The 14,322-nt window shown below is 36.8% G+C and overlaps 1 protein-coding gene and 1 long non-coding RNA gene across 6 annotated transcripts in view; one reads left to right on the forward strand and one right to left on the reverse strand.

The window, feature by feature from the left end:
- The window catches only part of eys (eyes shut homolog), a 174,358-nt gene that overhangs the window by 118,089 nt on the left and 41,947 nt on the right, over positions 1–14,322 (forward strand). For all 5 annotated transcript variants that reach the window (XM_028603256.1, XM_028603257.1, XM_028603259.1 and 2 more), the window contains one exon: positions 3,663–3,839. In XM_028603256.1, coding sequence (XP_028459057.1) covers positions 3,663–3,839 — 177 coding nt within the window. The remainder of the gene's footprint in view (positions 1–3,662; positions 3,840–14,322) is intronic.
- LOC114571941 (uncharacterized) lies at positions 7,654–9,974 on the reverse strand. Its single transcript, XR_003694717.1, has 3 exons — positions 9,926–9,974; positions 9,050–9,144; positions 7,654–8,450 (listed from the first exon to the last, which is right to left on the reverse strand). It is a non-coding gene; the product is annotated as an uncharacterized LOC114571941 (long non-coding RNA).

The following is a 14,322-nucleotide window of genomic DNA, read 5'->3' on the forward strand; positions in this document are numbered from 1 at the left end:
ATGTTCTACATTCTCACAATTTTGTAAAAATCAATCATAAAAATGACTTTCACCCAGCCTTTTCCCTGTCATAAAGTAGGTTCCTGCTTATCCCTCAACTTGTCACATTCATAAACTTTTCCTTTAAATACTAGCACTGCCCTTTTAGAGTAATTTCTGCTGAGTTTGAGGATTTTCTCTGCCTCAAAAGCAGTTCAGTCTCTCAGGTTAACAGAGTGCAATCTCATATGAACACTCATCCAGCGATGTGCTTTGCAACACTAGTTCTGATAGCAGGCAGACGGAGTCCAGAGGCTGTTTACATGCTGACAAAGTCTGTGAAAGTGTATTGCTACAGCGACTTTGCTTGGTGACAGCCTTGTCTTCACACCTTTTTGAATTAAGAATAGACATAAGAAAAGAATAATTGAATTATAGATGTGTCATCCTACCCAGTGATTAATGATGTGGACCTTTTTGTGTCTTTGATAAAATGCTGACATTATCATTTGTTTAGAGTCGTCTCCAACTTAACTCTCTTTTAGCTCTGTTTTTATTTTTATTTTTTTGTCTTTACCAACTCATGAGGAAACTCATGTGTTTTTTTTAGCTGCTAAATACTCCACTATGTTCACCAGCTAGTCGCTAACTGTGTCTGTTTTCAGTTTGGTACTAAGCATACAGTGAGTTTTTTTTTTCCTACTAACTGAATATGTGATACTACAACAGGGATTGGCAATAACATTTGCATACACAGCAAAGCCTTGTAGCTTAAATGTCAGGTGTCATACTGTCAAATGTATTACTGGAACTGATTTACAAGCCTTTCTCAGACAGTGTTACACGCAAAATGTCTACACACATCTACGATATCACCAAATCGGTTAAATCACTAAAATTATATAGTTTTTCTTCTTCATATCACATGGAGACTGTAAATCCAAAGCAGCTTTCAGACTTGCTTCTCAGTCAGATTTAGTTGGTATGTTATGTGCGGCCTGTAAATAAGAAGCTTGACGTGTGTAATCTGCGAGTCTCACTCTCTTGTGTTTGGACCATGGGGCTGCCCCTCTGGTGGGGTGTACCGTAATCCAGGCCAGTGCCAGGTGGTTGAGTGAGTATTTGATCATGATCAAGTAGCCAACCATAAGACAGGTTTTGTCAAGATAAAGCCAGTTCATGTAGGCATGTCAGAGTTTTGAGCTATGATAAATTATCTCTCCAAAAAAGACGCAGTGGGTCATAGACCTTGCCAAAGACATTCTGTCAAGTATGTGAGCATTCAATTGAAATCCAAGTGATCACAAAAATTAATTATGGTGTAAATGGCTACAAGGTATGGAACTAAGCAAAAAAGAGGAAACCAGTGAGGCAGGAAATTATTCAGACTTGGTCTGTATTGATCATGACCTCCTTTTACGGCTCATTACCTTATGTCCTTACTTCTCGTATATTTGAAGCTGTGATGTAGGCCAAAGGAATAATAAAATGAAAGTTGAGAACAGTTTTGTCCCATTTATGTCGTTTCAGCAACTTTCCCCTAACCATGACATCAATCCTAATAAGAATGTGAACTCTTTTTTTTTCATTTTGTTATATTTTGGTGTAAACTACAAAACCTGGTTTTGTCAAATTAGTTGCTTCTAAATTCTCTTTTTAATAGTTTGCCTTTACCTTCTTCAATCTCATCTAACCCCACTAATTACTCATACTCTTTTTTTACTATGTAAATACATTTTATAACAATATTCAACTGCAATACATGAGGTTAATTGACTCTGATACTATTCATTGTGTTATTTAAAAATGATCTAATTATAAAAAAAGATATAAATTGCAGGTAATGTTTTCATAAATCAGGACCAGAAAGAGTCCTGTAAATGTTGTTTTAAAGCATTCAGACAAATAAGTTTTTAGGGTGGTAGAGTTTTCTGTTTTTGTGTTTGACATTAATGGGACCTGATGAGGGGTTGTCGGCTTCCTGCTTTGCCAACACACTGCTTAGGTGCTGCCAGCTCTTTTTGTGGGCATCTAGTGTGTGTTTGCTGTAATTGCTGGTGCCTTTTAAAAATGAGCCAGCTCAATCTGCCTTACTCAGAAATTGCCAACAAACATTACAGGATTGATTCATTATTTTCAGTCCAAGGAAACGGCTCCTTCCACAACAAAAGAAATACAGTTTTCATTTTCTCTTTGCAATTTCAAGTATTGGCTTTCATGTCTGCTCCACTTAACTCTTTGTGTAACTCTGAAAAGTCATCCACTCTGATTGGTCGGGAGAATAGCAAGAGTCAGAAAGTGTCAGAGCCCACAGGCAAAGATAACAGGATTATGATCATTTGAGAAATGGTCCAACTAGAAACTCTTCTTGGGTGTCGGTCTGGTGACTGATCATTAAACTGGACCAAGTCTGTGGCTTAGTAGCCCCCAGGCCACTGACGAGTCCTTATTGTCAACTCCTTGCTGATATTTTCACTTATTATATAACTTGGCTCCTTTTCTAGCAAGCCATTTTTAGGATAAGCTATTATGAATGACGGACGCTCACTGTCCACCAGTAGTGTCTGAGTCATACTGTAGATCAAGCAGTCCAACAGTAAATTACATTAAAGAGCAGCAGCTACCTCGTCCTCTCTTCTTTGACAATAAATTTTAGGTTACAATACATGGGATAAAAATTATTACTAAAGTGTGCATTGATTTATTCTTAATCTTAAAGCAACATGATATGACAAATTACAAAAAATACAGAAAGGTTTTAAAATGTCTTAGTTGCCCATTTCATATTAGAATTAACCTGATTTCACATAATCAGAGTATAAGAACCTCCTGTATACACGGAGTTGTGAAATGTATACGTGTTAACATCAAAAACCACTCTACTTGAGTAAACATTGACACTGATTGGACATCTGTTCCTCTCTGCCATTGCCACTGTTAAGCCAATCATTTAAACTCTTTATCACATTTCTCAGTATTTTTTTATATTGCTTTTTCATTCACAGGTCTGCTTTAAAAAAAAATACATTGATCCAACAAAAAAAACAACTAAGAAAAGTAAACAAGAGTCATGAGAGGATATTCATCTTTCTTTTACAATACAATAAACTGTTTTTTTTAACCATACACATACTGTATATTATGAGTTTCTCAACTGAGGATAAACTGTACTTTTCCTTGAGAGCTGGACTCTTATGGTAGAATTCCCTGAGCTAAGGCCGGGGTGGCCTATTTTGAATCGACTGTCATGCACCTGAACAGCAAGCTATCCACCAGGTGTACAGTGTCCTTTGTGTAAAGGCCAGCAGATAATCACTGGCTTGTGGAGTTGATGACCTGAGCGGGTACTTCCTCCACCTCTCCTTAAAGTCATACCCTTTTTTCATCCAGTGGGAAATAACACACTAGCACATAGTCCTGACAGGGCCCTGCTGACTCTGCTCACAGGCAAACTATCAGTGCTGCGAAGGCACACACCAGCCAATTCTTGCTGTTCTGTTGACTAACAAAAGTACTGTAGGGCATTGCTTTTACTATATATGTCATTATTCATTCAGATACAAGCGTAATTGGGTTATATTTTCAAGTACAAATGTGTTTTCTAAGGAGTATTAGGATTATACTCACTTTTCTCATACCATTTAAATGCTTTTAATCAATTTGTATTTATTTTTTCTTTCTAGAGACCACAGTATATATCCCCTCATTTGATGGCACATCGTATTTGGAGCTGCAGCCCCTTTCATCCCTTCTCCAGTCTTCTGGTGCCAGTAATAATCTCCCTGCTACTGTCAAGGACACCACTGTTATTCTCTATTTGACAGTAAAAACAAGATCTACGCAGGGCACCATCCTCTATAGTGAGTACTGTCTCATGTTATTGCAAATATTTAAAAGCACTTAGATAGATGTTGGAAAATATGAACATATGTATTAACATGTCCATTTTTCTTACAGCTATCTCAATAGCCGACAATTAAAACCATCTTATCCTAGTGCTTTAAAAAGTACGTAGGAGATACTATTCATGGTCAAAACCAAAGTTTAACTCGTACACTTAAACTTAGGTTTTGGCCGACGATGCCCGGAAAAACTTTCAGGGCTTCCGTATGTAGCTGTGCCGCGTATGAGGGATACATGTTAATATTAATCTGTATTTTCCATACTTCAGAAACACAGTAGGTTATACTGTAAAAGCTGTTGCATGTTTTTTTTAATTTACAAGTCCAGACTAGACTAATCTAATTTCTGTGGAGTACATATCTACAAAATATTTATAAAGTAAAAAGGAATCTTAGCTGGCAATATTACAATTATGCAACTTATTGACAAAATCTGATTTGTACATTTAATAAGACATTATTCAGGTATTAGTGTAAAAATTGACAAACTGGAAATCCTCTGTGATCCAATATCAGCCACTAAAGTTCATCAAGAAAGCTACTCCTTTAATTTATTTAAAGGGATAGTTCAACATTTTGGGAAATACACTTATTTGCTTTCTTCTGCCCTTAGGTAACATAATCCACCTACCAGCACCTCTAAAGCTCACTAATTAACATCTTATTTCTCATTCGTTCAGTCTACACACAAAACAAGTAAGAAGACAACACATTGTGGTTTAACAGGGCTGAAGTATTTTTTCAGCCAGGTGCAGTGACTTCCTGGATTTGCCTGACAGCCACACAAGACACAAAGTAACTGCACCTGCGTTTTTATGCTAAGCTAAGCTAATCAACTGTTGGCTGTAGCTTCGTATTTATTGTGCAGACACAAAAGAAGTGTCAAAGTTCTCATCCAACATTTGGCAAGAAAACAAGCACATCTCTAATAATAACTATATATAATATTTGACGTTATTCAACAAACTGGGCAAACAGATCCCATAATGGCACATTAAGATATGTTTCCAGTGCAGCTACAGTGAGAATTTAGTCACAGAAACCAAATATGATTTATGTTGTGATGTTAGCCCCTCAGAAGAAAAGGGCTAGTCTACACAGCATTATGCTGTCTAGAATTGTTATAAATAATGGGTATTTTCTTGACTGAAATACTTCCCCTCTTGTTACTGTCCTTCTTGTTATTACTATTATTATTGCGCTCGACCTCTTCTTTTTTTGGATCACTAATAATGCAGAAATGACACAAAATCAGCCTGTGCTTTGTTCTTCAGCCTGTGATTATATTGAAAATATGATGCTGTTTCTGAGTGCTAGGGAGCAGGGTACTTAGTAACAGTTATGGCGCCATAGAAAAGGCAGGAGAAAAACACAGCAAGAAAACACTGAATGAAATCTAAATTGATTCAAGTTCAATAGCATGTTCACAATGTAGAGGGCAAGTACACAAGGATGAGAAAAGAGTGGAGCAACTGCCTGTGGTGTTATCAATTTTCTTTTATAAAACACATGTAGTTATCAATCACAAATATTAATAATAAAAATCACTGGAGTGAAAGAAGTCACCAGGGGATACCAGCACCACAAGTTATGTATTGCTGCTGCAGTGAATTGTGGGACACAAAGATGAGTACTGTTTTCCAAGGCTACAGGAGAAAGGCAAGGAACCACAACCAATTGTCATGTGAGAGAAGGGAAGTTCACTGTGCTCCGGTGAAGGACAACAAATAGCCTTGTCTTTTGTGGACAGCTGCGAGCTGCGAACCGTCTGTTTTGTTGCTTCGCTGCTGATGATCTGAGCTGTAACCTAAAAGCGTACAAAGAAATCCTCATAAGAAGGCAAGAGCTGGTCGGTCACATGGGGAGCGAGGATTGGGCTGACCCTTTAACCGTGAGCTCTACATTGTACATCTACTTCCTGCCAGCTCTTTTGTTCTCCCACACCTGCACACACACACATACACACTCTTTTGTTACAGAAGGAGATCTGGATAGGTAGCCCTGACAACCACTCAGACAGACCCTCTTAACAATAGAGCATTGTTTTGGGAGGAGAGGAGTCGGTAGTTTTTTAGGGCTTGAGAAAGCTGAGCCATGAGAACTTTGTTCCATTTATCCAGCTTTGTGTGTACTGTATTATGCATCTGTTCATAGTATTTATGCATATATTAAGTACCAGCCAGCATAGAGGTGAAGCCACTACATGAATGCCTGGCAATGCGGGTCCCCTAATGACTCCAAAAAACATCCAACTGTGTGTCTCAGTGGACCGGAATTGTAGCTCCTCGCTCTAAAAACTGCAGCCACCTTGATCGTTCCCAGGTGACACCACAGCAAGTTGGGTGCAAGTCCAACAGAACTGTAACCACCATGCATTGTATGGTGATCACAGGTGATTTATTCCACACAAACCGTGAACAGACATCACAACATTTATCTTGCTGGTGTAACCTAGATCAACCCCTTATCTGTGACATTGTCTACAGGTCTGTGGCCTCTCATTTACATTTGAAGAGATGATCATTTGCAAAAACATAAAAAGGCATTCTTAAAATGAATAAACCAGCACCAGTTTGATTGGTTTCCCTTTGAGTGCACAATAAAAAACATGATTTATTATTAAAATAAATAAAAGCAGAGATATCAGTTTTTGCAAATGAACCCTTCATTTATAGACCTAATTAACATTACAATATACCACAGGGTTCATCTCCTTTGATCAAAATGTGGAGATTCTGGCCCAATAACGTTCAGTGGGGAGCAGTAAGGTCCATTGCCCTGTCAAAAACCCAAAATGTGATGCTAGTGACACTCTATGCAATTACAAAGAAGTCCTTTTAATTCATTAAATATATTTTCAATAACAGTTGAGAACTATTCTTTCTAGATTGAACAGTTAGCTCCTTAGAGTAATAAAAGCTTGACTTTTCTCTGTTTGAGCTGACATTGGCCTCCCATGATGGCTGCCGAGTGCCTCAGTGTTCCACCAAAGCCTTAAATCTTTGTGTTTAACGAGCTATTAATTAGCCACCTCTCAGAACCTAATAGAACTCTAAATTAGTGCTTTTTATAAGGTTGGCGCACTTGAAAGGTCAGTCAGCTAAATCTTAAATACACATAGGCGATGGTGCTATCAATGTTAAGACAAATATACAGTATCCTGTCTGACATAGGTGCTTAATTAGAGCAACGTGACGTGTTTATAAGTAGATGTTAGAGTTTTCAGTTATCTATAAATTCGAGGAATCTCCGTGTGTGCGTGCGTGCGTCCGTGCGTCCATGCATGCGTGTGTGTGTGTTTGTGTGTGCACTAGCCTGGTAATCATGTGTTGTTAAATTCAGTGGTTTGAGTTTTGGAAAGTTTTGCAGACCCTTGGAAAATTATAGGTTTGAGAACAGAGCAGCAGACTAATTGCAAAGCAAAAGCTTTTTGTACACTGTAAAAAGCAACCTATAGAATCTACTCAATAAATGTGAGGTAACAATTTGCAATTTGTCTGTTTGGGTAGATTTCACCACATGTTTTGAGTGAAGCATATCTACATTTAACAGCTATGATACACTAAAAGAAATTAGGTAAAGTCTACCTAATATTTCTCAATACATTACACAACTGATTACTTATAAAAAGTAAGTAACATTACCTCTTGATTGTAAGCACTTAATACTTAATAATTGTTATTAATAATTGAACAATATGAGTAATTAATCATTACTTATTCAGGGAAGGTAAACTTTACTTTAAAAAAATTATTGTCAGACACAGGAGATATTTGATCATGTCAATTTCTTTTAATTAATGAAATGTTCAAAAAAATAAGGAAAGGAGGAGGTACAAAAGAACCCTCTCCACTCTGCATATTCAACTGAAACAAGTTTCTTAAACCCTCCATATGTGGATTCCAGTTTGTTCGTTATACCAAACATGAACATCTTACATTTGCAAAGCCTTATGGGATTGTTGAAGATAACCAGTCAGTCTGTGCCTGAACAAAAAACAGCATTTTCCACATCTCAACACCGTGTCCCTTTGGTTAAATGAATTGACAGCCTAGTACCAGTCAGAAACACACTGAGTTCAGTCCTTGCTCAACCAATATGTATCTTTTGAATAACATTGATCCATGAGATGATATGCATGTGAATGTAGTGAATTTCAATGTGACACTGCTCTTTGGGAGATGAAATTGTCTGATTGCATTGTACAGTGAGCATTCTTCAGCACCAACATTAAGTTCCCAGGAAACAGTCTGTGCCTGAATACGGTGACAAACAGTTCATCATTAGCTTACTTTTGAGGCTCTGGACCTTCTTGAGCAGCTTTGCTCTGTCAAGCACCAAAAGAGTTTCTGAAAAACTTTAAGTATACTCAAGCTTCTTGGAATACTCAATTTTGAGAGCGTAGATCAATCCCATCAAAAGCACACATGCCTTGGTTTGGTTTCCACACACGTTCAGCACTTTCTTTCCCTCCATCGCAATCAACACATCTGCTGTATGCTCCTTGGCTGCAGGATTATGGATCACAAGCACCTTCATGGTTTAGTCCATGTTGTCCTCCTTTTCATCCTCCATGTTAAAAAAAGAAACAAAAATATGCACTTTTAAGTTAAGGACAATAACAAGATACTATCCCAATACATTTATTGATAATGTTTTCTTGGTTAAGCCAAATCAACCCAAGTAGAGTTTGTTTTTAATAATCAGCACTTCAATACAATTCAGTGACAAATTAAAACTGTGACTTTATTGCCTATTTCTCACCTCAAATGTTTTTAAAACCCTATTTTAGTAACTGATTAGCAGTAATGTGAGAAAGTTTGCATAACGTATGTTGGTTTAAAAACCTGCATTATTAATATAACCAAGTTACATTATGATTTTAATTGTGGATAGACCTCCTGCCTCATTACAAACTAAACTGACATTAAAAGGGGTGGCATGTCTGTCCCATAATGGTGGCTATCCAAGTATATATATATATATATATATATATATATATATATATATATATATATATATATATATATATATGTGTGTGTGTGTGTGTGTGTGTGTGTGTGTGTGTGTGTGTGTGTGTGTGTCATCGGAAATTAAACAATTGTATCAGGCCAACCCTATGTGTAACCATGTGATACCTTGAATTGATCGATCATTTAATAACATACCTAGCAATCTTGGATGAGATCTTCTTGATGTTCCCCATGGTACTCAATGAGGCGACAAACAACTGCATCCCTTTTTCTCTCTCAACACATTGGGACTGTGAATAGATGTATTTAGTGATTAACTTATTTCTACAAATTCTTTACACTTATTAGTGGAAAAAAAAATATATATATATATATATATATATATATATATATACACACACACACACATATATACACACACACACACCTACACCTCATTTACAGTGTATATTGTAGTTAGTGTGCGTGTAACAGAGACTGACCGGTTGTTGCACTGCCCTCACAGTTGAGTTCACCCTTTTTTATCCACCCCTATCTCAATTGTATTGTATATTAAATAACAAACTGGTAAGATGAAAGCTGAGTAAGCCAAACTTTATGTAGCTAAGGTTGGCCTAAAATATATTTTCTCAAAAGCATGTAATGTCGGGGCTTATCAATACTATTAGGTAACCTCACTGTATCTATCCGGCTACCTAGCTAACGTTAGGTGACATTACCTGTAATATTAGCTAACAGTTAGCTTACATTTAGAGCCTACATGGTTCAGCCGTGAAAGCAATAACGTTACATTGTGACACTGTCAAATGCCACGACAGGTAACGTTAGCTAGTTTGAAGTAACGTAACTAACATCTCTTACAACAATCTCCACATTGCTACGTTTTAGTAACATTAGAAGCTAACGTTAGCCTTTCAACTCTGGCATTAGCTAGCTAGCTGGCACTCGGTAGCTCGCTAACTTTTAATGAGTAACTTGTTAACAGCCTAGAGAAGCAAGCCAAATATAAACTCTAAACCAACCATTAAATAAGTTTATTACACACAGCAACCTGTTAAAAAGGAATCTTACCTTAGCTAAACCAAACAGCTTGACTCCAGTGTCCCGCCAGTGAAACGATAGATCTTGGCCAAGAACCAGCACTGACGCATGTGCACTTTGAACTGCAGACTTATCATTTTGGGGTAGATTTTATTATATTTGTTTAGGCTGCAAATGTTACTGTTATAAATATGTAATGTAGGTAGAATTTACCCATTATTGTATATTTGCTTACTGACTAATATATTTGCAGTAAAATTTCAACATTACTACCCTCCAAAATCCGTTTTTACAGTGTACGCTACCCCATACTTGAATTAATGCTTGTTTTGAGATTTTTTGGAAAAGCAGCACATTACATGAACAAAAAGAATGCAGCTGTAGGGAACTGAGGTTTATATTTCTCAGTCATAATTTGCCCCCCTGGATGCTTTTCAATTCTTGACTGGGGATACCTTTACACTTGTCAAAAGCAATGCACTTCATATGAAAGACTTTGCATTTATAAACTTTGAAATACACCAAAGAAATTGTGTTCAATCACTGCAAGTTGTTCCCAATTTTCATATCCCTTTGCATGCAGTGGACATGAATAGCAAACAGCATTTCAGATCTGTAATAATAAACACACATGTATGTAATGCACTATGTATTTCTGTAACAGTTTCTGTAATATTTAATATATACACTGATTGTGAATGAAGAAAAATAAAAAGTAATTAGTGGGACATTTTTCCTGCATATAATGTTTTTTTTATATTGGAGCTTAAAATTCAAAGAAAAATGGAACTTACTGTAGAGCATCTCAGTGGAGCTAGAGGAAGATCACTTTGGAAAAATGCCTGAAGTTAGTTATAAGATGTGTAATGTGTCAAGTGAATTAGTGTGTGCTTGATATCAGGCTAGCATAATCGTTTCACCTCCACCCTGTCATATTAGTTGCCTCGTCTAATCACCAGTTATCTGGCCGCGTTGATCTTTAGTCACTGATTGTCTAAGTCTTCACAGATTCATCACCACTCCCAGGATTTAATGTTAACCCTAAAGTTAATAAGAGAACCTATTCATGAGTAGAGCTGGGCGAAATGGAGAAAATCAAATATCCCAATTCTTTTGACCAAATACCTCAATATCAATATTGTGGCGATATTGTAGGGTTGACAATTGGTGCTTTCACAAAATATGCACACAATGAGAATTTTGATAAATAATCATCAGTTATGTTGATAACTATGTGGGTAAAGGCAAATAATAGAACAGCTAGAACAGTCTGGTGTGTTCAGAAAATTGCATCACTCTACTGTAATGCAGCCTTTAAAACCAGGAAAAGACAACACGTGTCATATCAGGATATTACGATATCCAAAATTTAAGACTATATCTAGCCTCATATATCAATATCGATATATTGCCCAGCCCTATTCATGATTTTAAGTTGGTCAGTTAAATTAAACCTACTCTATTCTTTATTCCATAAACATATTTTTAATAGTTTACTGCCGCTGCCTATGTCAGAAAGCAGAGTGTGAGCCTTTTCATGAAAATAGATGAATGATCAGAAAGCATACATAGATGGCACAGTGCCTTTTATCTAGCTGGCTCATAGTGCACCATCTTTTTCACATCAGAGGATAAAACTCCAGAGATCAAACAGACAAAGTTAATCAGAAGAGAACCAGAAGACATGCACTGAGATGCAGAGAATCTCTTTGCCCAGATCTCTTTATTTTCCGCTCCCCTTTTTACACCTCTCCCGGAAGCAAACATGTAAGTCTCCCCCTGGACTTCAATTGTCAGATCGAGAAGAGAAATACGAGGAGGTGGAGAGACAGAGAGAGAGAGGAAGAGAGGGAGAGAGGGAGAGAACAGGTGACAGGCACTGACAAAAGGACGAACGCTCTGTTAGGCTCCGTGCAGAGTAACAGGGCCATGGGGACGGCAGGGAACAATATCCTTACTGAAGAAAAATAGAAAAATAAAAGATGGGGCAACATTGACATATCTAGTAAATAATATTTGTCAACAAATGAGTTATGGTGCTAAGCGGAAACAACTGCTTTGAAAAGGAGACAAACGCTCATTGTTGCAGAAGGAAGTTGCGTCTGTGGTTTTCATTGTCTTTGCTGCCGCATTCATTAACTCTCGAGTCTCTACTGAATATGTAGTTTAGCAATTATAATAGATGATTATGTGCCAAGCATAATTATGTTTTTACTTGTCATTTATCCACACAAACATGGTTTGGTTAAAGAAAAAAACTCCAATAAAATACCAGACATAGGCTTTTCATTGTAAGTTCAATTTAATTTAACAATATGTAAATTTGTGAAATTGCATGCAATAATAAAAGATAGTAATAAAAAAGTATAACGTTGTCATGATGTCGTAAAAATATGGTAATGGTAATGGTCATTGTGAGTTCACAGCAGTCGGAAAACCACAGACTTACACATTTTCCTCTCACCGACTGTTCAAGGTGACTTCATTTGCTTCTGCTTTATTCCTACCAGCATCACAAACAACTTAGAGAGACCCGCTACCTGCTGGAGAGTCATAATCCTTTTTTACTGAACATAAGCCTCAAATGAATTTATTAAACAATCTTTGCTTGTTTGTTACCTCAAGTTACATTTACATTTTTGCCTTCTCTCAGCCAAAAGAAATGTGTGCACTGCTAAAAACGGTCCCTGGCAGTCATACCATTTTTGAAGTATAACACAACGTTTGATGTATGTTTCCATTATATTTTCAAGCTTTCCTGAAAATGCCCTTCTTGCATCTGAAAAATGGTTTTAAAAAGAACTCTCTTACACACCACAAACAAAAACTGATTGTATCAAAGATAGTAGTTTGTTACAGAGAAGTCAATGTTGGGATATGAAACTGTGTTTCTTTGAATAAGCAGGAATCAATAAATGTCCTCATTTTATGCCACAAATTAAAGATTTGTTTGCAAGAGAAGAACGATAGATATGAAAAAATTATACGTTTTCAGTAGCTCCACTTCTTACCATCTCAAGGTACAATGTTTACCAGCCAAATACGTAGTTTACAAATCTGACAAATAGTTTACCTTGTAGAAATATGCAAAAAAGTAATTACATCTGTAACTAACAAGTTAACTATTAACAAAATCTAAAATGTGTGCTCTCCAGCTGTTCTCTTGAGCTTAGTTTGCCATAGACACTCCATCTGGACATTTATTGATGATGTTGTTCTGGACTGCATTATCTATGTAAATAAGAAGATAAGACATAAGATTAGAAACACCTCTCAATATAATGTAGTCCCATACAACAGCACCTTTAACTGTGGGCTCAGTAATGTGTGGGCTCAGTAATTTACATATATGTACACATTATGAGCTTTGTAATGGTACAATCTATCGCAGGCCTGTGTATGTTTGCATTAGATTGTACAAATGTACATTTTATTAAAATTACAATTTGCATTAAGAGCATTAAACATGCAAACACATGCAGACATTACAGTAGCATGCTAACAAATACAATTAAAAATCAGTTAAGCAGCTAATAAAAAACAATTATAAAAACAAGGCTAATCAATGCATGGGAAAGGGGAACTTTTTTATGCTTTTGAATCATTTGAGCATATTTAATGCACTGTTAAAGGATTCCAGCAGCTAGAAGCATAACAACTAAAAGCAGCTTTGTCATCTTCTAGTAATCCTTGGAAAAACTATGGGGCCTGGACCAGATCACCTTTAGAGTCCTGATGTCCATACATTGTATTGACATGCATGTCAGCAATGTACTGTGGAGCAAGACAACACAGGGTTTTGCAGACTAAAGGTTACATTTTATAATCGGTTCTAAAATTAACAGGAAGCGATTATAGAGCTCTTAGGACTGGAAAGATGTGATAAAATGTTCTCTTTCTTGTTAAAACAGCCCAGCATTTTGAATAACTTGGAGTCACCCCGCTGTCTTTTTAAGTAGAGCATTGAAAATAGTTATCCAACTAGAGATGAACACTGGAACACTGGTTTATTTTAAATCTTTTGCATCTGCCAGTGACTTATGTAATATATTTTTTTATAATAGATTAGTTTGAGTGATGTTGCAAACATGACTTGGCATGATATCCATGCAACCAAAAAGTGGAACGCCTGCACTTCTACTTTTCGGCTTAGTGTATGTAGTAAATCAAAAATTGCAGTCACTATTGAGAATGAGGGTTTGTGCAGACGTTTTGGCGGGCTATTGATGATTCTCTATGACAAATCAGTGGTCTGCTGTGTTTTAACTCCACCTTCTCATATTGGTTCAGCTCGCTTGGAACCTTGACTGAGGTGGTACTAAAAATAAGTACAAGGTACTATCCAAAACGTGTGCTAATTGAAAATCAAGAAAGAGTGAGTTAAGCTGAGTAAAGCAGAGCCCTACCATGCAGCGGAAAGTGCCAAT

This window comes from Perca flavescens, chromosome 17, assembly GCF_004354835.1.
Source record: "Perca flavescens isolate YP-PL-M2 chromosome 17, PFLA_1.0, whole genome shotgun sequence".
NCBI lineage: Eukaryota > Metazoa > Chordata > Actinopteri > Perciformes > Percidae > Perca > Perca flavescens.